Source organism: Artemia sp. Qi Xiang Cuo, chromosome 4 (genome assembly GCF_049724085.1).
Source record: "Artemia sp. Qi Xiang Cuo chromosome 4, ASM4972408v1, whole genome shotgun sequence".
Taxonomy (NCBI): domain Eukaryota; kingdom Metazoa; phylum Arthropoda; class Branchiopoda; order Anostraca; family Artemiidae; genus Artemia; species Artemia sp. Qi Xiang Cuo.
In genome coordinates this window covers 43856606-43882559 of record NC_142797.1, presented here as the reverse complement: position 1 = coordinate 43882559, position 25954 = coordinate 43856606, and the positions used below count along the sequence as shown (strand labels likewise).

Below are 25954 nucleotides of genomic sequence, written 5' to 3'. Positions count from 1 at the left end.
CTTGCCAATGTTGTCAAGAACTGGAAACTCGGCAAAGTACCTCAAGAACTTCAGTCTTTGCCTGGGAATCTTGAATTTTAATCCTGTCAGTTTGAAGGGAAAGGATTGGTTTTCCTTTTGACGATAGCATCGCCTCCTCAACTACTCTCCGACAAGTTTTTTCAGGACCATTTTGGAGCTCGGTGATAAAGTTCTTCTAGTATTGTAACCTGTATTAACGGACCACACAAACATTATCATTGCACACTTCTACGAATGGAACCATCACCTCCGCTCTTGGACAAAGTCTAGTTTGTTTTGTTTTTTTCCTGCATTGTTCTAATACCATTTTTACAATTGAATCTTAATCAGTTTTTATATTTGCTTGATATCTAAGTCCTCTTAGAGGGCATATGGTTTTTAAAAGAATCTGATATGAACTGTTGATATGCCTCTTTAGCTTTGACAAGACTTTCCTTATGTCGCTTTCCAATTTTTGGCAGTAATCATTCTCCAAAGATGCCTCGAGCTAAAACAACCAAGTGCTCACTTAAAAGTGTAAGTATTCAGTCGAAAAGAATCAGCAGCGATTTCACTGAGAAAGAGATATTAAATGTAGCTGGTTATCAAACATTCTAGAGATGGTAATTATATCAATAATAACGCTTATTCAAAACTGTCCCTTTTAACTACAATGCGTCTTTTTCCTCCACGTTTTGGACATTTAAGCAAGTATACCGAGTTGTGTCCTGCACGTAAATATTAACAGTCCTCCACCATTGGTAACACTATCTCGGTGCTTCCGATCTCACCTGAGGATAAGTATTCATGTATGGTAACCACATTATTCAGTACCTCTTGGTTGAGATTAGTCTCGGTAATTTTTATTATGGTCAGCTTGACTGTGTTAACTGGAAGAAAGTAATGATGAAGCTTCAGCCTGAAATCCTGCTAAGTAATGTGGACTATCGTAAATAGATCCGTCTTCATACTCTGGAGACAAGTAGAAAAGTACTTACAAGACACCAGTCCGATCCGAGACTTATTTACTTTTTATTTTTGAACCACGTAAAGATAATGCTTTGTGGGTTGCCCAGCAAAGCTATTGACTAAATACTCCAAAAATTGAAGTATTCCTCTAATCGGGAACGGAGGTAAGCACTTTATACCTATCGTCAACAATGAAGGTGGTTGGAGTGGAGCATTTTCGTTGCATCTCCCATCTATCAGGGGCTCCATGAGAAGTTTTTTATCACCTTAGAAATTAAATAGAATTTTGATTTTGATTTAATTTGATTTACACCTTATTTAAGAAAACACAATACGTCGTTTAATCAGTTGAAAAATAGCCGTCCAAGAAGAAACAATGCTCTAAAGATGAATGGCTACTACAATCAACATCCATAAATTCAACTAATTAACTCTAATTTAAAAAAAAAATTGAAATCAAAGATCGCCCTCTTTGTTTGGAAGAAAAAAGCCTTACTAACTATTGTTCCTCACCCTCCCCTCCCAAAAATATGCTTCTTAAATCTATCTTGAATTACGATAAGTGTTCATCGGCCTTGATGCTCAATTGAAGCACATTCCTAATATTCGGTCCCAAAAAGTGAGTAGAAAATCTATGCCCAAGTACTCTACTTATGCTCAGTCATACGGCTATCCACATTTTTAGTACTACATTAATGTAATCAAATATTACTTTTATAAAAATAAAAAAAATAATATGGGCTTGTATCATACAAAAATTTCAGCTTGATAAGCCCTGACCTACACAGAATTCATCATTCACAACTTTCTGTAAAAGTTTCTGTGTTCTTAAAGGGTTTTCACATATTCTCCAATTATTCTCACTACTTTATTTTGTAAAATTTGGATACGTTTATAGTTAGAGTAAAAATTATTAACCTACAAAACACAATTATCGTAGTGTGGTAGGTGCACCCTAGTAAGGAATATAAGTTAATGACTAGCTATACAAATAAAATAATTAAAATTTGCATGATATAAAAGATATAAAGACATAAAAGATATAAAAATTACATGATATAAAAGAAGTAAAGTACGCAGATCTTTATCTGACAGATTCCTGCGGCTAAAGGATCATTTTATATCAAATAAAGAACTGTAATGCCAAACATGAGGTTCAAAAGCAGTTTTTTTACTATTTAGAATAAAATGTTATAAGCGAAGGCTAAACCTAATTCCTAGCGCCACTTTCGAACCAACTAATTCAATGAGCCATTCCCAAGATAAATTGCAATCAACATAAAAACCAAGATGTCTCACACAATTTACCTCATTCAACTCCTAATAAAAGTTTTAGAATATTTAAAATTAAGATGCAACTTGTATGATAAAAGTAAAGGTGAGAATCGTAATATCCATTTATCAACTAAAGAAGACAAATGGATATTATCAATTAATGGAGCGTTCCATAGCAAAAATAAGCTTATTGAAAAGATTAAAAAGTATTTCCAGTCTTTGTGGTTAGTATTAAGAATAGAGAGTAAAAAGAAACATTATTTAATAATGGAATAAGTTATTTAGGATAGGTAAGTATTAAGTGTGAATATGAAACGTCATATAATAGTGTATATTTCGCAAATTTGCATGGCCGCTAGGTAGCGTGCAGAGTGTCAACATCATCTAATGGCTTATAAAAAGAGAACAAAAAAGCGAAAACCCGTGAGGAAGAGGAGAATGAAACAAGAATAGAATTGGATCAAAAAACTTACAAGTTTAAATGTAAATGGACTAAAGCAAAGAAAGAGACTGCAGCTTTTAAGAGACTTTCTGATGACGGAAAGTATTGAACTAGTTTTTATACAAGAAAATGATACTGATAATTTAAAAAGCGTAAAACCCGAATACAAATACTTAACGAATACTATTAGCAGCAGTAGTTTAGCAAAGGTACATGAACGTCAGTTTCAGCCAACAAATATCAGAATCAACAAAGAAGTAAGAATTATCAGTTGCGTGATAAATAGAAGAACATATATTATTTTTTTATGCGCCATCCGGATCCCAAAAAAGGAAAAACAGAGGGTAAATTATCTGACAAGATATTGCAACATTTATCCCCAAAAATACTGATGAATTGAAAAACAGTAGTAGAAAAACAGGGTAGAAAAACATGGAGGTGGAGCGAGACCTGACAGAGTTTATGCATCATAAGTAGTGTTTTAGTAGTGTTTACATAGTGTTTTTCACGGACCACAATGCCAGTATAAGTGACAAACAAAAATGAGAAAATGCAAGAAAGAAGAACAAAATCTACATGGGAAATGAATACTGCAGTCCTAAGAAGTGATGAATGTAAAACAAAGATAGGGAGACGCAGACATTGAAATCGATGAAGGAAAAAGATCAAAGTTGCTACCCGAATACTGAAAACAAACGATGAAGTCAAGAATTACGTAAGAGGTAAAGACAATTTCACTGGGATTATCAGAAACTGGCAATGAGTATCTGAAATTTCTTTATAGAATGGCTTATGAATTAAGAAGAGAGATAAATGAAGGGAAAAATTCAAATAAGGAATACTTTGCGACTCTACTAGAAATAAGAGAAATAGAAACAAAGAAGACAGAAACCTATAGGATAAGAGCAAAATGCGAAGACCAGATAAGGAATGAACAACTAACAACAACACTTATTTGCAAAGAAAAAAACAAGCAAAAGAAACTAATCTTAAAAGAGTTAAAAAGAAAATGGGGAAACAACTGAGAAAATGGAAGACATCCTGGAAGAAGTGAAATCCTTCTACAAGAATGTATTTACAAGAGATACAGAAGAAGAAAAAGAGAGAGTGGATGAACTCTTTCGGAATATTGAATATAATCAAGTAACAAATCAAGAAAATGATATACTAACGGCTAAATTAACAAAAGAAGAAATAATAAAAGCTATAATGGACACGGATAACAATAAAACACCAGGACTTGACGCAATACCTTACGAATTTTATAAGACACATGTCGAAAAAAATCGCAGAATATCTGGCAGATATTTTTAATGAATTACTAACAGTGTTTAGGGATGATAAAGTTAATACCGAAAAAAGTAGCCTTGAAGACCTCAACAACTGGAGGCCAGTTAATATCACAGATTGCGATTACAGAATTATGTCTAAAGTATTAGCAAACCATCTAAAAAAAGTGCTACCATCCATACTAAGTGTACACCAAAGAGGAGGACTAGAATACCGGAAAACAGCAGATGTATTGGTCAATATAAGAGTTGTATTGTCTAATATAAGAGATGTAATAATACAAGCAGGATGTCGAAAGGAAAAAAAGGAAGTAAAGTACAGGATAACGTGTTATGATATTAAAAAGGCCTTCGATAAAATAACAAAAAAAATTCTTGTAGCCTATGGATCATGAATTACTACGGTTTCCACAAGACATTCATAAAATGCATAAATAGGATAATTAAAAAAATAGTACAAGTAATTTTTGTGAATAGCGATGATACGGGAGAATTTGAAGCAGAAACTGTTGTGCGCCAAGGATGCTCGCTGAGTGTTTTACTGTTTGTACTGTATTTTGACCCATTACTTAAATATCTAGAAAAGGATATAAATGGCGTTTTAATAGCAAATGTGACAATGAAGCTGAGCAGTTTTGTGGATGATCTGACAAAGTACCAAGAAACTGAAGAGGATTTCGAAGTGGCCGTTCAGTGCATAGATGAATATTGAGACATCTTCAAGCTGCAGCTCAATAGAAATAAGTGTGAAACATTATCATTAGGAGACGAAGTAGAAGGGATGTGGGAGGGGATTTTGATAAAATAAAAAATTAAAATATTGGGTACGTTTTTTCAGAGAAGTTGGAACCAAACAGAAAGTGAAAACTGGATTAATACGATATCGAAATTCAAAAACGCCTTTAGACGAGGATATGGAAGAGGTCTGACTGTTCACAAGAAGTCCCAGTATGTGAACACTTATGCTTGCCCAGTTGGAATGAAAAATTCGACCTAAATTGAAAACAGAAAATGTGTTCATACATAGAAATCATAGAGGCGTTCAGGTCATACATGTGGAATGTAAGATGAAAGAAATATTCATTAGGCCAATCTTGGAACAAATGATAAGGAAAATAGAATCAGCAACAAGAGCTTGGTATGAAACATGGAAAAGAAAAGAAAAGAAATATCCCTCAAAATATAATCAAGCATTCGAAGAATTTTATAAAATAGAAAAATTAGGATTGTCGCTTGAGATAAGTGGGAAAGTTGACAACGACAAATTTAAGGAATAGTATGAAAAAAAGAAACAACTTCCTCCACTAAACATCATGGGAAATGGTAGTTACCGTGAAGAAGAGGTGGGCAAACGTTCCTGTTGCCACCAAAAACTAAAGAACACATGTTTTTCTTTATGCATAATTTGTTGCCCACAGAAGAGTTGAAAGTAAAGATATAAGTGTTAGTAATGGTCTAAGTAAGCTATGCGAGAATAAACTAGAAACGCAATGTCACGTAATGTTAGAATATGAAAAACAAGAAAAAATGTAGGAGAACTGAGGAATTTATTAGCAAGTATTACAGGTAAAAAGGATAAAATTAATTTAGAGAAAGCTGTGTACCTAAAAGTAGATAATGAGGCCTATATAAGGACAACAGTGTACATCGTATCGTATTTTTGTTATTAGGCGTGGAAGCGAAAAGAAAAGCAGAAGGAAGATTAGGATGTGATAAATCGTTTGGAAATAGAATGGAAAAGGATAAGGATTATGAAGTTTAAAAAAATTGAGGACGTGTTTGGCCTAAATTAGAAGGGAATATTTTTTGTCTCTTGGTGGGTAAGGAAGTGTTGTAAAAAATGAAAAAAGTAAAAGGTAGTTAGCTTCAAGATTTGTTCAGTAATTTTAAGTTTATATATTAGGTAATATTTAAATGTAATCGAATATTTAGAATGAATGGGGCTTATGATTGAATATAATTTTAGGGAATACAAAAATAATATAAGATTTTGCATGATTTAAAATTTTTTATAGAGTTTAGATTTGAAATCTTTTAGACTTAGATTATAGAGTTTAGATTTGAAATCTTTGAAGAGTTAGATTTTAAAAAAAGGGGGGGAAATAGCAGTGCATCAGTCACCATAAGGTTTAATAAAGAACTAGTCTGCAGTGTTTCAATGGTTCAGTGACATGTGCCATTACGCCAAAGGGGGGTAATTACAGAATTTTCCAGTACTGTATCAATGGTGATAAGGATATTCTTAAGAGTTGAGACGAAAAGAAGGTGATAAGAACTTAAGGAGTTTGCTGCGTGTTGACACAAATATTGAGTAAAATAAGATTGAATAAAATACAGCTGGCTTCATTAACAAGCAAAACACAAACTGTATAAAAAGTGGAAAAAGTCTGTCAAAAGTAAATTATCAAAATATGCTGACATTTCTTTACTTACATGATACTTCTTTATCTGAAAACATATTTGCCCTTCATCTGAAAGTTTCAAAACTTCCTTGACATCGAAGCAGAAAGTTGAGGATACAAACTTTGCCGTCGCAAAAAGAAATATTGAAGGCTAACTTAAAGACTGGTACTTTAAAAGGATGCCATCTTTTCATAGTTGTAGAAAAAGATTTAAACAGTTGTTAAAAATAAAATTTACGACGAAGATGCAGCACCGTTCTTACTCCAACCATAAAACTAGTTTTTTCTTTACAGGATTTCCAAGACTTTTCTAAATTAAACTTTCCATCAAGCTCTAGAAGACTTGTGTGCAAACATAATTGATACTACTTAAGGTTTTTACTTGTATTAATTAAAAAACTTTTTCCACAAAATAAGTTTTTCAAAGAAAAGTAAAGAACTCCATTAAACAAAAAATGAGCAAAAATTAAAACAAATAATTTACCAAGCGTGAAACTACCACAAATCAGCATTGATAAATAAATGAAACCCAAAACGAACAGAAATTACAATAAATAACCGAGTCAAACTCAAAACGAGCAGAAACTAACATAAGTTGGGCGCAAAACCCCTAAGCCTTCCCAAGGCCAGAACAAAATTTGAAGGAGTAACTTAACCCTAGCATTCTACTAACCAGTAGTCAGGATAGGGCGCAATCACCCTTGTTCTCTGACTGTTTGAGTATTTCTCTTTATACCTTTATTTTATTTCCTTATTTTTCTTTTATTTTGCGGGTCTGAGTAAAAGTTTGATTCTAGCTGGGCTGTTTACTTTTTCTTCGAGTCATATGCAGGGTATTCATTTAGATCAGTGGCGCAGTGATTGGTATTACTACCTATTTCTTAGGGGTAGCGATGGATAAAAGAGGGTGATCAGTCTGGTCCATCCTCATCTTGACGACATGGTAAGCCATGCCTAATTGGCTTTTACGAATTTTTTTTTTATAAACTATATATTTATTATATATTTTTTTATCTCATTCTGGATCCTTAAGATTGTTTTTATTTAAAATGGTTTTATTTTATTTTTATCTTAGTATCTAAAAAAATATAAATAAATTAATGCCAAAGTTCCTGATAATTGAACAATCCATAATAATTATTTTACTCCTAATCATCTAGGACAAAGCTCAATACAATAAACACAACGAAAAAATTTACACGGGCGCGTCATGCAGCTTCTATACAGTCGTTAATGGGACTAAATAAATAAATCCCCTTAAAAGCTTAGGCTAGCAAATCAGATCAAGGTGTAGCTTATGCCCGGGAGAGGGTGGGTTACAATGAAAACTCATACGAAACTTATATTTTATGATAGTGAAGAAGAGGGATTTCGAAGTAAGACTTAATATACTGACAAAGGCTCTTAGAACTGTACACCTCGCCCGTATCTCTCGGGTCCGAATATAGTATTATTCAATAGTTTTTAGTACATTTATTTCATTATATAAAGTTTTTATTTTTGTTTAAAAATAATCGTAGAGAAATTTATAATATAAATACTTTTCATCATAAAAAGCTTGTTTATATAACTTTTTAAAATAAAAGGAGCGAATTAAAATACTAGAATTTTATACACCAACCATTAATTATCCGTAAATGTTATTTAATTAATAATTATCATATGTTGACTAATTGTTTTAAATTTTTTATATTAATTATTCCATGCTGTTATAAAAAAGAACTAAGGTTCGAGATGGTAATTAATTAATTATTTTAAAAAAGAATAGTCAATAGGAAGTAATTTTAACACAAAAGTTATGCACTGGAGCTATTTGTTTAATAATAAGACTTGCTTTTAAAACGAACTGAATATTATAGCTGTTAATAGATCTATACTTATTTATAAAACCCACCCGTAAGTGAGAGTTCTATTATTTCAAGTCGAACTTGATTAATACAAATGCTATATGTTATAATCCTTGAATTTTTATAAAAAAAAAAGATACAGTTCGTGTTATTTAGCAAACTCATTTATACTTATCCACGGATTAGACGCATAATCTTTTCATCTTCGTGCTACTATAACGTATTTACTTCCGGATTCACAAATTTATTAATAATTTTGCAATCCAGAATATACAACTCCTGGTTTTATTGCAGTAAGTAAAAATTATCCATTCACTTTCAATTGGAGATTTAAACTTATACTTTCTAATCATCCTGTTACGGGGTAGGTAATGTGTGTCTGTCTTGTCGGACTAGAGGCTCAAGTTCTACTGTATTAACTATTAGTGACAAATGAATATACAATTATTATATTTTCAGTTATTGCTTTACTAAAATCTCTCTAAGTTCCTAATTGCATGGCTTATAAAGTTTTTTAATATTTGTGTCTTCTATTAGGGGTTTGGTTTTCGACTAATTTTTTATTCTTAAACCAAGATAATATCGACAAATATACACAAGTTAATTTATAATTTTTTTAATACGGAGTTCGTTAAAAGATGGATATCAGAGTCCTAATATTGGAGAGATCAAATCAACAAAAGAGTTTGGGACCTCGATGCAGCAGCTTAGTTAGGCAGTCTGTTCGACTATTAAACCCCTACGTGATCTGAGTTCAGACCGGCGTAAGCCAGGTTAGTTTCTATCCCCAAGACAAACTCATCCAAGACAGTACGAAAGGACCTCCTGGGGTTTTATATCAACTTGGCAGACAAATGCATTAGATTTAGGATCTATTTATGAGGATACCTTAGTTGATAGCATCAGCATAGATGATTTTTTTTATTTTTCTCCAAATAATTATGGTCTTAGTTTCAGTCGCTTTTTCAACACTACTAGAACGAAGGGTATTAGGCTACATTCAATTACGTAAGGGTCCTAATAAGGTGGGGTTCGCGGGGTTACTTCAGCCATTCTCCGATGGAATCAAACTTTTCTGTAGGGAAGTCTCACTCCCGCTAGTTTCTAACTTCATACCTTATCTCGTGGCTCCCGTCTTTAGTAGCGTCATTTCTTTATTCTTATGGACATTAATTCCATTTACATCGTACGGCGCTAAATTTAGCTTATAATTTCTGTTGGTCATTTGTGCTATAAGAGTGGGAGTTTTTAGTATTATAGTAGCCGGTTGATCTTCTAACTCCAAGTACTCTCTGCTGGGAAGAATTCGGGCAGGAGCTCAAACCATCTCTTATGAAGTAAGCTTGATCATCATCCTTCTTTCTCCGCTAATACTATCCAAAACTTTCGATCTAAGAGGGTACTTAGTTAAGTCTTCTTACTTGGGGTGATCCCTATACCTGTGTCTGCCCTTGTGAGTCTGTTGATTCATTACAATCTTGGCAGAAACTAACCGGACTCCGTTTGGTTTAGCCGACGGAGAGTCTGAGTTAGTGTCGGGGTTCAATACAGAATAGCGGGGGGGGGTGTTCGCTCTTATTATGGGATCTGACGCCGCCCGTATTCGTTTTATATATTTCTTTGTCAGTTTGGTTTTCGGGGTGATAAGCTTTTTAATGTGTTCTACCTTCGTATACTTCTATATCTGAAAACGTGGGTCTTAAACTCGCTATCGGTATGATAATTTAAGAGACCTCTGTTGAAAGATTCTCCGACAGGTCTCTTTAATATTCCTGTTCTGTTCGTGAGTACTTTGTAAATGTGTTTACGAAAACATAGCAATGTTATCATTATATTCAAATTAATTATTTAACAACTTATTAAAGCGATATATATTGTTCAATAATAAATTAGTTGTTCGTATAAAAAAAGTATAATCTTCTGAACTATTACCAATTATACCTCTATAATTTTTATTATATGACCTAAAATAATATAATGTTCTTATACATGTAGTGCTCCGATTAAGGTAATGATTAAAAAGATTGAAACCCACGATCAAAACAGGGGTTGAGCTACAGAATAAAACTCAAGGCCTCGGAACTTGGGCTTAAATGTAAAGGGTAGAGAAATAAGAATGAGAATAGAAGCGACGAGCGCAATTACCCCTCCTAATTTATTCGGAATGGATCGGAGGAGCGCATATGCAAATAGGAAATACCACTCCGGTTGAATATGGGCTGGAGTAACTAGTGGGTTGGCGGGAATAAAATTGTCTGGGTCTCCGAGTAGATAGGGGCTAATTAGGGAAAGCGCGGCTATGAGAAATACAAGAATTATAAAGCCCACGGTATCCTTAATAGTGAAGTAGGGGTGAAAAGGGAGTGTGTCCACATTGGCGTTAATCCCTAGAGGATTATTAGAGCCTCTTTGGTGAAGAAATAAAAGGTGGATCATAGTTAAGCCGGCAACTAAAAAGGGAATTAAAAAATGAAAGGTGAAGCAGCGTGTGAGAGGGGGATTGTCTACGGCAAACCCCCCCCAGAGTCATTGAACTACATCATTCCCGATGTAGGGGACCGCCGACTCTAGATTTGTAATGACAGGATCCCATCTAACTTAGATCTTGAAAATTTTTTTTAAGGCTAAAAAACCGGATTATTAATGGAATATTAAGTAGCTGTATAGAAATTTTAGTAAGTATAATATTTATTTTTATGATAAATACGAGCGTAATATAAAACGCTTACCATAAATTAATAGCCATCCCCTATAGTAGACAGTGTATATTCTCTTTATTATTATCATTAAATACTTCACTTACATTAAACTATTTTATACTAGATTGGCAGCCAGCAAAACAATATCGTTTTTATGCATCTCTATAAATTGGCCCTGGACTTATATTATTTTACTGCAGTGACACAGTCTTTATACGAAAAGTAATATCAGATAGAGATTATCCGGGACAGGCAGGTCCACTAGAGCAGACTTAACAATTTTCATTGTAGGTTGCGTCTTACGTAAAGATAACATTTTAATAGCTAAGCCCCGACGTGTCTATATCCGGGATATGATTTTAAATTTATGTAAAATTAAAAAATCTATCACAAGCCCTTTATATAAAAATATCTAAACAAATACGTCGAACTATTGAATTAGCTATTTATTTATTTGAATAACTGTTACAAAAATAGATAATGCAGTTATTGTTGCAAAGCTTTTATTTATCGAGAGATTTTCTGTAAGATAAATTAGGATTATAAAAAGTAGATATTGTTTCACTGTACATTTTACATATTAAAATAGAATTTTAAAGTTAAAAGTAGCTAACATTTAGGATAAATTAATTCATTAGTACCGGAGAAATAATATTACAATATAAAAAATACTCAACGACCTAAAGCTATGCCACTTATTACTTTTTAGGACCACTCGAATAGTCTGGGCGACTAGTGACCTCATAAATGCGAGCGGGTGGGGGAGTCTGAGCCGTAGTATAGAGACAATAACTATAAATATTATCACGTCAATATCTAGTTTAATAAAAATATTAACTTTGTAAGTTATAGATTTTCATAACTCTTTAGAATAATGAGATACTTCTATAAATTCGGTTTACAAGAACAATATTATTTTTTAATTACAAATTAATTTTTAATAATTTACCCAGCCCTTCTCGGATTTGTAGTACTATTTTATAAAATTATATCTAACCTACTTTATTAAAGAATTTTACTTTACGTAAGGCTAAGTAGCTTAGAAATAAGAAAAATTTCTAATAATAATAATTTTCTAATAATCTAATTTTATTAAATGATACTTCAATTATTATTAGTATAGTTATTTATGTATTTCTGATTTTAGGGATATATATAATATTTTTATGTAAAATATAAATTATAAAAATTTTCATTGAGTTTTGAATAAATTGTTTTATTATCTTATAATTTAGTATTTTGATTGGTTGGTCATTCATTTAGTTTTTGGAAATCTTATCCTGACGCTATTTTCGGGGGTGTTTTTTTTGATAGTAATCAGGCTTAATAAACAGGTTACTCTTCATTATATATGGTTTGGTGTATTAATGTTCTGTCGTCTATTGCTGACTTAACATCATAATAAATTTATTTTAGTAGACTATATTTTTTATTTCAAGTGAAGTAAAAATGATATACTATTAAAATTTTTTTTTTAAAAAAATTAAATGATAAATTAGTATTATTAATTAAGTATTTAGAATAACATACAAACTTTCAAAAGAAAATTTTTAAGAGTTAAAATAAAAATTCTTTATAAAAAATAGCGAATTAACGTTTTGTTTTATTTTATTTATATATACCTTGTATCGAGCTACCGTCTTGCTGTATTTTAAACTATAAATCTTTAGTATTAAAACATTTTTCTAAATAGGGCAAATGTGTATTAAAATTTTAAGTTGTAGAGTTATCTCTAATATAGAATAAATAAAGTATTTTTTGATGTAATTTATTTATTAAATTTTATATTTAGATTAATATTAAATCTCTTACTACTACTCATTCGGGGCTGGGTACGTAATATAGTTCTCTTTTTAATAATAATCAATTAGTTTATAAATTTAAGTTATAAGTAAGATGTATATCATCTTAAAGTATTCAGACTCTAACTTATAGATACCGTATCTAAAATTCATCTCATAAATATTTTTATTTTTTTTAAAATATGAATAGTGTCTTATTTGTTAGTTGATTATTTTTACATATAAACTCAAATTATTATACTAATTATATAATTTTTTTAAATTCTAAAAATTAATATAGGCAAAGAGTTATTTGTGTTTATTCTCTTTATTTTAAAATTTATAATATTTAAAAATCAAAATTATAAAAATTTTTCTGATAGAGAGGTAGGTAGATTATTGGGCATTGGATAGTTTTATATATGTTAAAGAGAAGTACTTTGATTATTTGGAGACAATATATCTTTAATTTACATTGAATATAGCAAAAGCCAAGTCTATAGTCTTTCTATTTATATATTTTGCTTTGATTTAGATATTTTCTATCTTCTATTTATATCCCAGGAAATTAAAGGCGTTTTACGTTTATTTTTCGACGTTGATATTTTAAATTTAAAGGATTGGTTTTATAGCAATTATTTCCGTTATTACCTTCGGTGGCGCGTTTTGAGGATTTTACAGTGTATTAATTAAGCGTGTTTTATAGAGTTTGATTTATTAAGCATAAATTTAATTAGATTTTTTTTATTTAATTTTTATAAACATAATAAAATTCTATTTAATATATTTATTATAATGTCTTTTATTAAACGAAAAATTTTTATTAATTCTGATTAAGTATAACTTATTACGTTAGTATTACTAGAATCTTAGATATTTTTGGGTGCGATTAATTTTCATACATATATAGCTCTTTTAACTTTTATACATTAGCGTTCACGATTCGAAATATTAAGTTATTATAGACTACATCTTGTTTTATGGTCGAGGTATTACTTCCTAAATCCTAAAAATATTTTAAAAAAAATATTTGTCCTCTTCTAGAGGAATAAACACAGTTTTAAGACCCCGTGTCTGATATGTATTGAGGTAATTATCATAGGGGCTAATATTTTAATCAAAAAGTTGGGATTAAGTATTTTTAATATACTTTACTAAATAAGAAATTTTTTTCTGTATAGTGTATTCCTGTTATTCTTTAGCTAAGCGTCCCGTGTCCGCCGGTGGACCTTAATAGAGTTAAGCTAATACAAAATGTTAGTATGGTTGTAACTAAAAGAAACGCGTAACCGCTTTTTTTGAATTAAGTCGAATTAGCTAAAAAGATGGTTATTTTTTTTTATGTTTAATTAGGATAGGTGCATTTTAATTGAATTATTGTTTATATTTACGTTAGTAAGTTTTATAGACTTTTTTAAATATATTACTTTACGTAAAGCCTCTTAGTCACGTATTTTGTAATAGCGTACAAAGCTTTTGGTTGCTGTCAATCGTTTTATAGTAAACTCTCTTTTATATATAAAATTAACCGTATCTAAATTTTATATGCTAATTTTTCTTGATTAAGAATTTCTGTGAAAATTCTCTTAGACTGATAGGGGGGGTTTCTCAAATAAATAACGCTCAACTTAATATCAGTTTGTTCTGTTAATTAAGATTAATATTAGTCCAAAGTTTATCGTGCTTTCTCTCTAAGTACTTTATAATTTAATATTAAGAATAATCAGTTATAATTTTTAATAGAATAATTCTACTCCTTAAAATTATAGTTAATATAGTTTATTCATCTAGAATAGCCCTAAGCTGACTGTGCTACACTCCGGAACCTCTTCCTTTAACCGCCCTGGCGGCCTAGGGGACGGCTTTCCGAACTCTATTGCGTATCTCGTGGGTGGCTTTTGGCGGGGGTTATTGCGTCCCGGTGGTGTACTGCGGGGAAATACGACATATGGGCAGGGTCTTATATCTTTAAAGCATAATCGGCGGTTTATGAGGTTTTTTACGATTTAATGGCTTAATACACAACTCAATACTTAATTTAATAAACTGTCTCTTTAGTATAAATGTGGTGAACGCATTGAAAGGATATAGGAGGTCAACTCCCGTGCTCGGTGGGGCCCTTCTCCTCTATCCTGGGGCTAATGTTGTTGTCTTATTACGAGTTAACGAAATATTTTCATAAACGATAGGTTTTTTTAAAAATAGATTTTATAAAGTTAAATCCTATCAAGCGATTTACAATATTGGATTTGATTTATTCTATGTCTTAAAAATATATGTAAAGATATTGTATATATAAAAAAAATTTATCTTTCGGTTAGGCTTCGTAATTTCCCTCTTTCAATTAACCCTTTAGTAAGAGCACTTTTAAATTAATAGACGTACCTATAATATATCAATAGTAACCTCTAATACTCCAAATACCAAGTTGAAGAGTTCGAAGACCGCTTACCACTTCCAGACTCTTAGCGGTGGGTATCCCTTGCTAAGAGGAGCCTTTGTGAGGTCATCCCACCTGCTCCTAGGAAGGTTTAAAAATTAAATTTAATTACATTAAATACATTAGAGTTTTTTTATTAGATTGTCTTTAGTATATTTAGTATATTTTACTATAATAAATAAATTAAGACTGTTTTATTATATAACACTATTCTAAACTATACAAAATAACACTTTTAAACAATTATAATTCGACTTACACATATATCATGTCCATGTTTCCTTTTAGTCCGATGATATTGCTAATTATATGTCAGTATATTATTTTTTAAGAGATAATATATTATTTTGTAATATTAATACGAATTTGTAAAAGACTGTATATTAAAAAACGCCATTTTAGTTGTGGTGCATGCGAAAAGAGTTTTAATATTTTTTAATTGTATCACAAATTTTGCTGCTCTCACTATTCAATACAACAATAGTAAAATATGTTGCAATAAACTATCAATTGAAATTTAAAATTGATTTTCTAATTAATAAAATCCTTACCACCTAATAAAAAATTAATTTATCTGAGCAAAACCAAATTTTAACGTAATCTTCTTAGTTATAAGATTCTCTATTTAAAGCACCTACTTTAAATTTAAATGAGTAAAAACGGTTAGATTTTTATCTAACCCCAGAGATCTCGTGACGGGACTAATCAAAAAGCCATCATTATAAATAAAAGTGGGGTGAGCATTCTCAATAAATGAGATAAACAAGAGGAAGTCTGATAAAATACTGAGAATAGATTAGTTATAATTTTCAACTCGTGTCAACAACTTTATTCAATAGCGTATTAGGATGAGAGATCGGTTGTGGCTGATAGAGGGAAAAGACCATAGCTATAAGAATTCATAGGAGAAGCAGGTAGACAAAAAAGATCATAATTCAAGTAAGTGGCACTATTTGAGGGATAAGAGACTAACACTGGCCTCTTAAAGTTGACAAAATTATATGGAGTATTAAACTAAATCTCTCTCTAAAGCAGTTTAAATTAAAATAAGACCGAATAATAGTATACAGATGAAACTTAAGAAACACTATTTTATTTTACCCAAACTAAATGTCATTTCCTACATTTATACATTATACTAAAGTACGAGCTGTATACAACTCGTGAAATATAATAAAAGGACATACACGGGTCATAATAATAATAATTTTCGTGTCAATATTTGTACTTATTTAGGATTAATTAAATTTAACGCCGACATGTGACGAAATAGTGACGTAAATTCAAACTAGATTCTTAACTACTAGTCTTTAAACATCATACGTAGTTATTTCGTAGATTGACCATTAATTATTTGATAATACACAATATTACTGGAGAAAACCTACTATATATATGGTTTGTTTATTATTTCGCTGTATATTATTAACTATTAAAAAAAATAGTATTAATCCTATAACTACAAGATGTGTCCTGTTACTTTCCGTGTTAGGGCGGGGTTATGAATCTCATCAATTAGGTAAAGAAGACAAATAGAGGGGAGGGCAATAGCTACTAGAATAACATCATGAAGAACATTTCACACTGTTTCGAGTTATTGTATGTCCATTAGATAACGATGAAGAAACTTATTTGAAAATAATGCGGCTTGGAAAAATCCAACAAGTGAAGTGATAAGACTTACTACCACCAGGGCCTGATCATGAAAGAAAATAAGTTGTTCTATGAGAGGTGAAGTTCAGTTTTGCAGACCCAGTTGAATCCATTGAGACATCTTTAAAGGGTTCCCCCATCTGTGGAACTTAAATCCAATGCATATACGTTTCTGCCACTTTAAAATGTAGAAATTATAGGACTCTATTCGTATGAGTTTTCAGCAGATGTGTTTTTTTTAGTCCTATAGTATATTGATAAGATTGTGATTTAAAATATTTTAAGGATTGGTTTACCAATATAGTAACTTTTTATATCTCGAAAAATACTATTTTCAAAACTATAGAGTCGTATACATCATTAATTATTAACATTCACTGTTTTCGCGTTTACCTTTGACAATTACGATATTATCTTCTTCAATTAGCTTAATAAAAAATGTTTTTTTTAATTTTTGATTATGAAACCTGAAAATATAATAAAAAATTCAAATATTTAATTTCAATAGTAAGACGTATCCCATTAATTATATTGACTAAAGTTCATTCAAAAAATCAAATCGAATCTCAATCTCATCTTTATATTTATGATTTTACTTTGGATAAAACTGAATAAGTAAATATTATTATTTTGTAACTTAGCTAAGTCGAATTGACTAAAAAATACCTAAAAAAGACATAGACGCATCCTAAACCTCTCCTTTCTACGTTGAGATAGTTGTTCAGATTAATAATTTGTAAATTACTATTCACTTAAAATATAAGATCATAAATACATTTCGGTCGTGCGAGCCTGCTAGTTGCATAAGTGACATATTATCTAGTCTAAACATATATAAATCCAGTCCATATATTTTGTGCTCAGACAACAAAACCAAGAATCACGATAGCAAGTATATCATAAATTATACATAACGTACCACCTGCTTATTTTTTACCTCTTTCTTGACTAATAATAGGAGAGACAATACCAACTCCGGGGCAGATTAGAATATATACTTCAGGGTGACCAAAGAACAAAAATAGGTGTTGATAAAGAATGTGGTCTCCACCACCTGCGGTATCAAAGACAGAAGTATTTAAAGGCAGATCATTCAACAAGCTTTGTCGATCTAATTCAATATCAGTTATTTATAGAATGTCGATTTATGAAGATTGACCTAAGGCTCATACTACTTGAGTACTAATGTAACGCTATCGTGATTGTTTTATACTAGTTTGAATATTTTTACGTACTTTGTATTACCATCCAAGATTTTATTACACGGATCAATTCATTTTGAATATCTATCACTATAAATAATTTCCGGAATGTGACCGGTCTGAGGATAGGGGTGGGTCGACTGTTAATAAGGTTCCTGCTCCTCTTTCAACCATAGATCTAGCTAAGAGGAGAGTTAGAGAAGGTGGGAGTATTCAAAATCTCAAGTTGTTTAGACGGGGAAAAGCTATGTCAGGGGCCCCTAACATAAGAGGTACGAGTCATTGACCAAATCCCACAATTAGAAGATGCAGAACTATGAAAAAGATTATAATAAATGCATGAGCCGTCACAATGACATTATAAACATGTTCATCTCCGAGTCGGGAGCCGGGTTGACCCAATTCTGCCCGACTCAGTCTGCTTAAAGAAGTTCCCACAAGTACTGCTCAATCTCCTACAATAAAGTACACATGTCCAATCTAAGTTTGATTTGTATAGTAGAATCAACTTTGCCGACTTCAGGTGGAAGTTCCGATGTTATCAAGTGTAAATTTATATAAGGAAAAGTCAAATTAATCACATTATTTCACTTGTGAGTATTTTAAAATATTTAATATTGAACATATTAATATTTTTTATCATTCTTATGAATGTTTCTGATTTTTTTTAATTCCTATTAAAAAGTAAGACATAAAAACATATATATAGGTGTTTTGTGCACACAGGATTTTGATTCTTAAAGTGAAAATTACATTTCATATATAATATACAGGGATGAGGTGCCTGATAAAAAGGGTTACGTTAATACTGTAATTATGTAGATAATACCCTCGTCTAATAGGGTATAAAGGCACTAAAGCTTAAGAATCTCTTATTTCCGGCTTTGAAGGCTGGCAGTTTAATTAACTTAAAGCTCTACAAAAATAACAGGGGGAGTAAGACATTAAATAATAGTTAGACCCCATAAATTTAGAATTTTTATATATTTTTAAGGTATTATGTACCAAAAATATATCTAACATAACAAGTGACATTAAAAGAGCCGGATATTAATTCATAAGAACACCTATAAACGCTCCTCACGGGGGGTCCTATCTTTATTTATAGAGAGATTATTGTGAAGAAACCCCCCAGGAAAGGGGGAGGCGTGCGCAAGAGAGCAGGCCGAACGAAAATTAAATATGAGAGTTGAGTATAGCTCTATCACTTAGTTTATTTATAGAAAAAAACCCCGTATTTTTTACTATTTATAATGAATTATAAATAATAATTAAGTTATTTAAATAATAAGTTTATAGTAGACATAATATTTGAGTATTAATCACAATAAAGGATACATGTCTACGAGAGGAAAAAGAGAGTAGGAGTCTGAGAGTATCGGTTTTTATCCCCTCGAGCACCCCCATACGTTCTCTTAAGAGTATAAAACATTATAGTGTTAATTGTTTTATAAATATAAAACTTATAGTTCAAAATTTTTTTCATTTTATGAATAGTTATAGGATCTTCCACGATGTAGACTTAGAAATACTCACCAGTCATATCTGACAATTTTCCTCTAATCTTGGAAGGTAGATTTAAAAGTTGATAAACCATTTAAATTTAGTATATAGTTTAATATATATTTATATATATGCTTAGAATTATTGAAAAACTTCCGATTTGATAATCGAATATTGAAGTAATTAAATTCGAATTTTTTTTCCCATCTAATTTATACTTTATCGTCTCCTAAAACAAAATACAAAAGATATTTACTATACCATACTTAGTTAGGAAAAAAATTAGACTACAAATTAAAAAAATTAAATTTATTTGTATATAAATTGGGTTTATTAGAAAATTATCTTATCTTATCGTAAAAATTAATAAAGCCGGGGAGATAAAGACCCCCCCCCCCCGAGACACCTTAATACCATAAGCGTGGGTATTTATTTTGTGGTCTCTGAGTCTAATTCAATGCGGAAAATATTTATGTATCCCAATATTACCACCCATTTAGAGAATTATTCCATTTAATAACCTGTAACGGATCGTTACCCTATTGTCAAAGCTTAATCCCACATGCAACTCTATATCAGGTTACCGGGGGTGTAGGAAGGGTGTTTCGTAAAACCTTTGATTCTTGGGGATTATTTTGTTTTCTATTTTCGAGTTATTAGCCTATTTTTATGGTATCATTATGAAGGTGAAGTATATTCCGATTTCTATATGAATTTCTATAATCAATAGACCTCCCAACAGAATATATTAAGTTTAATCAAAACGAAACTAAACTACATTGGTACTAATAATTTTTTATAGTGTTTTTGATTAGTTATATAAATGATTAATATAAAGGAGGCAGCGATTAAGAATTTTCCCTTAGCTTAAAGAGATACAACACTTTAATCTAACTTCCAGAGCCTACACGCGATAAATACAAACCTAATTTACCGACAAAAACACGATCTGGGCTTTTCGATACAGTCGGCGGATATTTATGACTATATTATATTTTATAACCTCTAAAGAGGGTTGTATTACATGAGATAAGGATTATATGGCCAATTGACAACAACCACGGAGATTGTAAATATAATCATGATCTAGTACTGCAGAGAGTCCCCCTCTACAGAGTGTTTCAATAAACGATACTATTTATATACAGTAGATACATAATGGAATGACTCCACAAATGGATCACTAGGAGCCATTAGTGGTGACGGAACGCGCCCTGAAGTTATATATAATAATACTATATATATATATATATGCAGTAGTAACTCCTTCAGACCGTCAACTCACGCAACATGTGGGCTTAACTTAACTGTGCGAGAGAGGGGGGGGGTCGTACGTGTGAGGCCGAATGCATACCCATACACATGAACAAAAACGAATACATGAACAAAACAGAATACATGAAAAAAACCGAATACATAAGAACATACCAGAATACATAAGAACATACCAGAATACATAAGAACATACCAGAATACATGATCATATATATATATTTCAATGTTAGCTGGATACTATTTCAGTACATACGAGATTAAATCTGGGCTGAACATATCATTTTAAAATTATAGTGACGTGTACGAATTTTTGGTCATGTAAATTAGGTAAATGATATTTTTGTCTTAAAGACAAACAGAAATACTTATTATAAATCCATAACTATCTTATATTTCCGATACCTCTCCAGTATTTAGTCCGTACACATCAGGTTAAGAAAATTTAGCTTTGTCCGGTACATAATCCTTTTTATATTTATGAAAAATTAAGTATGTGAAACTTAAAATACATGTCTATTAATTATTTAGAAAAAATAACTCCACATTATTATAGATTCTACTAAAAAAAGGAAATATTTCATATGTTCCATGCTAGGTAATAGTACTTTTTTGTCTCGGTAAAAATTATTAATTAACTATTGTTTGTTTTCAAAAGAATAATTAGTATATTTACTTTTGGTATGCCTAATTATTTGACTAAATAGGGTTTTTTTATGTAATTAATAATCGTTCTATACGAAGTGCCCTGGTCTAAACAACAACAACAACAAAAAAAATAATAAATTATACCCACATCGATCTTTACTATAAAAACGTCAAGCCTTCCAATCACTTTTGACTATTAAAAAGGGTACTGAACCTTTCTATTTCCAATCGAATGAGCCCTTTTTGGAACGACAACGCTTTCTATAAACACCTTGTATGCCCCCAAGGCATAAATTATAACCCTTACCCTAAGGGCTGTAAGGGTGGTTGTCATCCTCTAAGACCTAGTTTCCAGAATTTGCACCTACGTTAAACAAAATGGCTATCTCAAAATTTTGATTGGATGTGTTTGGGGAAATGGTGCGCGTGAGAGGGGCGTTAGTCGCTCTCCAATCACTTTCAACTATTAGAAATGACACTAGCCCTTTCAATTTCCAATCAAATGAGCCCTTTTGAAATTTCTACGATAACAATTTCAATAAAAAAAACCTTATATGCCCCCAGGCCATAACTTACAACCATTGCCATGAGGGCTGTGGGGGGGGGGGGGTATCATTCTCAAAGACCTAATTTCCAGAACTTTCTCCTGCGTTTAACAAAATGGCTATCGGAAAATTTTGATTGGATGTTTTTGGAGGAATGGTGGGCGTGAGAGGGGGGCTAGTTACCCTCCTATCATTTTCGACTATTAAAAAGGACACTAGCCCTCTCAATTTCCAATTGAATGATCCTCTTTTGAAGTTTTACGACAACTCTATCTATAAAACCTTATATGTCCCAAGGGCATAACTTACAACCTTTGCCCCCAGGGCATAATTGATGCTACTTAATCAGTATCAATGTAAGTTATGCCTTCAGGGCATAACTTACAACCCTTGCACTGAAGGCTCTGAGGGGGTTATCATCCTAAAATACCTAATTTCCAGAACTTTTAACTACGTTGAACAAAAAGATATCTCAAAATTTTGATTGGATGTGTTTCGAAAATGGTGGGCGTGAGAGGGGCGTTAATCGCTATCCAATCACTTTCATCTATTAAAAAGGCACTAGCCTTTTCAGTTTCCAATTGAATGAGCCCTTTTGAAGTTTCTACGACAACGCTTTCAATAAAAACTTTATATGCCCCCTAGGCATAACTTACAACCCTTGCCCTGAGGGCTCTGGGGAAGGGGTTGTCATCCTTAAAGACCTAATTTCTAATACTTTCAACTACGTTGATTCAAAAGGCTATGTAAAAATTTTGATTGGATGTGTTTGGGGGAAAGGTGGGCGTGAGACGGGGATTAGTTGCCCTCAAATCACTTTCGACTATTAAAAAGGGTACTAGCCCTTTGAATTTCAAATTGAATGAGCCCTTTTTCAAGTTTGTACGAAAAAGATTACAATAAAACCTTATATGCCCCCAGGGCATATAACCCTTGCCCTGAAGACTGTGGGGGGAGTTTACTGCTCAAAGTTATAATTTCCTTAACTTTGAACGTCGTGGGACAAACTGGCTATCTCAAAATTTTTATTGGATGTGTTTGGGGAAATGGTGGGCGTGGAAGGGGTGTTAGTTGCCTTCCAATCACTTTCGACTATTTTCTAGTTCAAAGGACATGTCAAGGTTCAATTAACACAAACAGCACATACTTCGTGAATCCTGGCTATCCAAATTCGTTTGGTTCTACAGGTCAGTGCACAGTGACTTTAAACCGAGAGAGGCCGAATATCTGTCAAATAAGGTATGAAAATCATAGTTTATTCCTTTTATTTTTTTCTTTTGTTGTTAACCGTATGAAACATATTTGTACAAGCATTCTCAAATTTAAAAAAAATACTTGTATTTCGATCATTTTATCTGCTACATTTCAGTTGTTTTTATACATTTGTTATTTTCCTTAAATACGATGCCATACTAGGGTTTGTGTTTTCACCCCACCCCAACAACCAAAAATGTACATACATTTACTCGCTTTTGGGAACATAAAAGCTAAAAAAAAGACATAAAAGATGTTTTCCATAAATGAACTCACTTCTTAAATGGTTTGACCCCACCTTCCACGAATCAAAACCTAGACTTCACCTTTAGATCCAACTCTTAATTACAAAATTTGGAACCCTAAAGTATCATACAAAATTCATGTGAAACGCTTATTTTGATGATACCATCCTTTTTATCTTTTTTTTTTTTTTTTTTAGTTATTATTTTGTCGTAAATATGTTGCATTACAATTTCCTGTGGGGTAACCCACACGTTCATCTTTCAAATTTCGAAACTTCCAGGAAATTTTGACGTAGTGTAACTTGAATGCTGTTCTTTGAATCTTTGGTTTTGTTCTTTGAATAGAGATTTCAACTTTTTGCTAGATTAACAATATTTCAAACAACCAGTCCAAGTTTGAAGCAATATTTTGAAAAGTCACTCAAATTTTCCAAAATTTAGATCGATTCTTGTTGATGTATAATGCTGGGGCTTTAGTGATGCTTTGCTTGCAGTGATGCATGTAGCTAAGGTAAATTTTACATCCAGACGAATAAAAAAATATTTGATTAAAATTCGTATAGCCCTTTTCGCTTTTGTTTCAATAGTAACTTTATTAGCATCGTTCATGGCTCAAAAAGAAGACACTTCCACTGTGCTTAAAATAAAAAGAAGAAAAAAGAGAACACATCAGTGTCACTCATGCAAAAAAGAGGTTTTCCTTATGTAAAAAGAGGGCTGCAAGTTTCCTGCATCAAGTTTTCGGCAATGGCGATTCTAATGGTGTACTTTTTGTTTCGATTTGACGCCATTTTTGAGGCTTTTCTGTCTATTTCCAGATTCACCTTTATTTTTTTTTTTTCAAAATAACATTTTAGTGTTAACACTAGTCGAATAATAGTTACTATTCCTGAATCAGCTATCAATGGCATTTGTTTCCTATAGACAGATTGTTTTAAACACGTTTTCAAATTTTTGGGTTACTATAGGCCGTGTTTCGTGTTTTACTAGGCTGCATCTATCGCTGCAACCATGATGGCCCTAGCGGCACTGTTTGTCCAAAATTTACACCCAACAGTGGCTTATCTGGGTTTCGAGACCTTCCATGAGTTACCTGAAACAATTTATCATCCTAGATAATAGATCTTGGATTTTTTTTATTAACAATATTTCAAATAAATATTTCAAATTTGAGGAAAAAAAGATTACTTTCTAGTCAATCGACTAGAAATTAAAAATTTAAGTGCCCTTTTTAAGAGTCAAAAGTGATCGGAGGGCAACCAGTCCCCCTTCTATGTACTTTTTATCTGACCTCCCCTAGAACGCATCCCGTCAATAATCTTGGAACAGCCATTGTTGTTCGAAATAATCTAAGGGTCAAATAACTATGCCCTCAGGGATGGCATGACCCCCCCCCCCCAAACAGCTCCTGGTGTATCGGCTTTAAGTTTTGATAGTTCCCTGCTAGGCCTACTGTTTAAATATAGGGTTAATTTTTTTGGAAAGGTGGGGCATGCTGTCTCCTAAGTATCTAAAAAGGCCCCCTTCCATGTACTTTTTAGCTGACCTCCCCTCAAACGCACCCCGCTAATAATCTTGTAACAGCCATTTTTGTTCTAAATAATCTAAGGGTCGAATAAACATGCCCTCAGGGATGGCATGACCCCCCACCCCCAACAGCCCCTGGTGCAACGGCTATAAGTTTTGCTAGTTCCCCACTAGTCCTACTGTTTAAGTATAGGATTTGTTTTTTGGAAAGGGGGGGGGGCATGCTGTCTCTTAAGTCTCTGAAAAGGCTTAGGGTCTTAATGTGAAATTTTCAGGAAACGTTGAAGGCGATGTTAAACAAAATAAAAAAATATTAAGCACTTGCTGGTTATCAAAAGGGTATATCAGCAATATCTCTGGAGTGACTGAGGGTATTAAGTTGAAACTTTCAGGGCATGTTAAGGGGGATGTTGAAAAGTGATTGGAGGACAGCCAACCCCCCTCACCTTTTTAGATCCACCCTCCTCCACACTGGTCAAAATTTTGAGATATCTATTTTTCAGAATAGTCAAGAGGTCCACTAAATGCGACTCCGGGGATGACACGACCCCGAGCCCTTGGAACAAGCGTTGTAAATTGTTCAATTTTTCATTAGTTTACAAATGGGACTTACTATTGAGATAGAATGGAATGTTTGATTCAGGCTGGGTCCAAAAACGTCAAGGGCATTAAGGTGAAACTTCAGGGAATGCTGAGAGGGATGTAGAGCTAAATCAAAAGATGCTATATGCGTCTGGGTTACCAAAAGGACGTATCTGCAAAATATCAAGAAAAGCTGAGAGTATTAAATTGAAACTGTCAGCCCATTTTAATAAGTCTTTTAACAAGTGGTTAGAGTGCAACAGCCCTCCCTCTTATTTTAGCTGTCATTTCCTCAAACATATCCAATCAAAATTTTAAAATGGATATTTTGTTCAAAATAGTCCAGAGGTCAAATGTCTATACCTCCGAGAATGGCATG

The 25954-nt window shown here is 32.2% G+C and overlaps 1 protein-coding gene across 1 annotated transcript in view; it reads left to right on the top strand.

Moving 5' to 3' along the window:
* The window catches only part of LOC148953145 (uncharacterized), a 51721-nt gene that overhangs the window by 8626 nt on the left and 17141 nt on the right, over nt 1–25954 (top strand). Inside the window, exon 3 of the mRNA XM_089087545.1 lies at nt 23071–23206. Coding sequence (XP_088943671.1) covers nt 23071–23206 — 136 coding nt within the window. The remainder of the gene's footprint in view (nt 1–23070; nt 23207–25954) is intronic.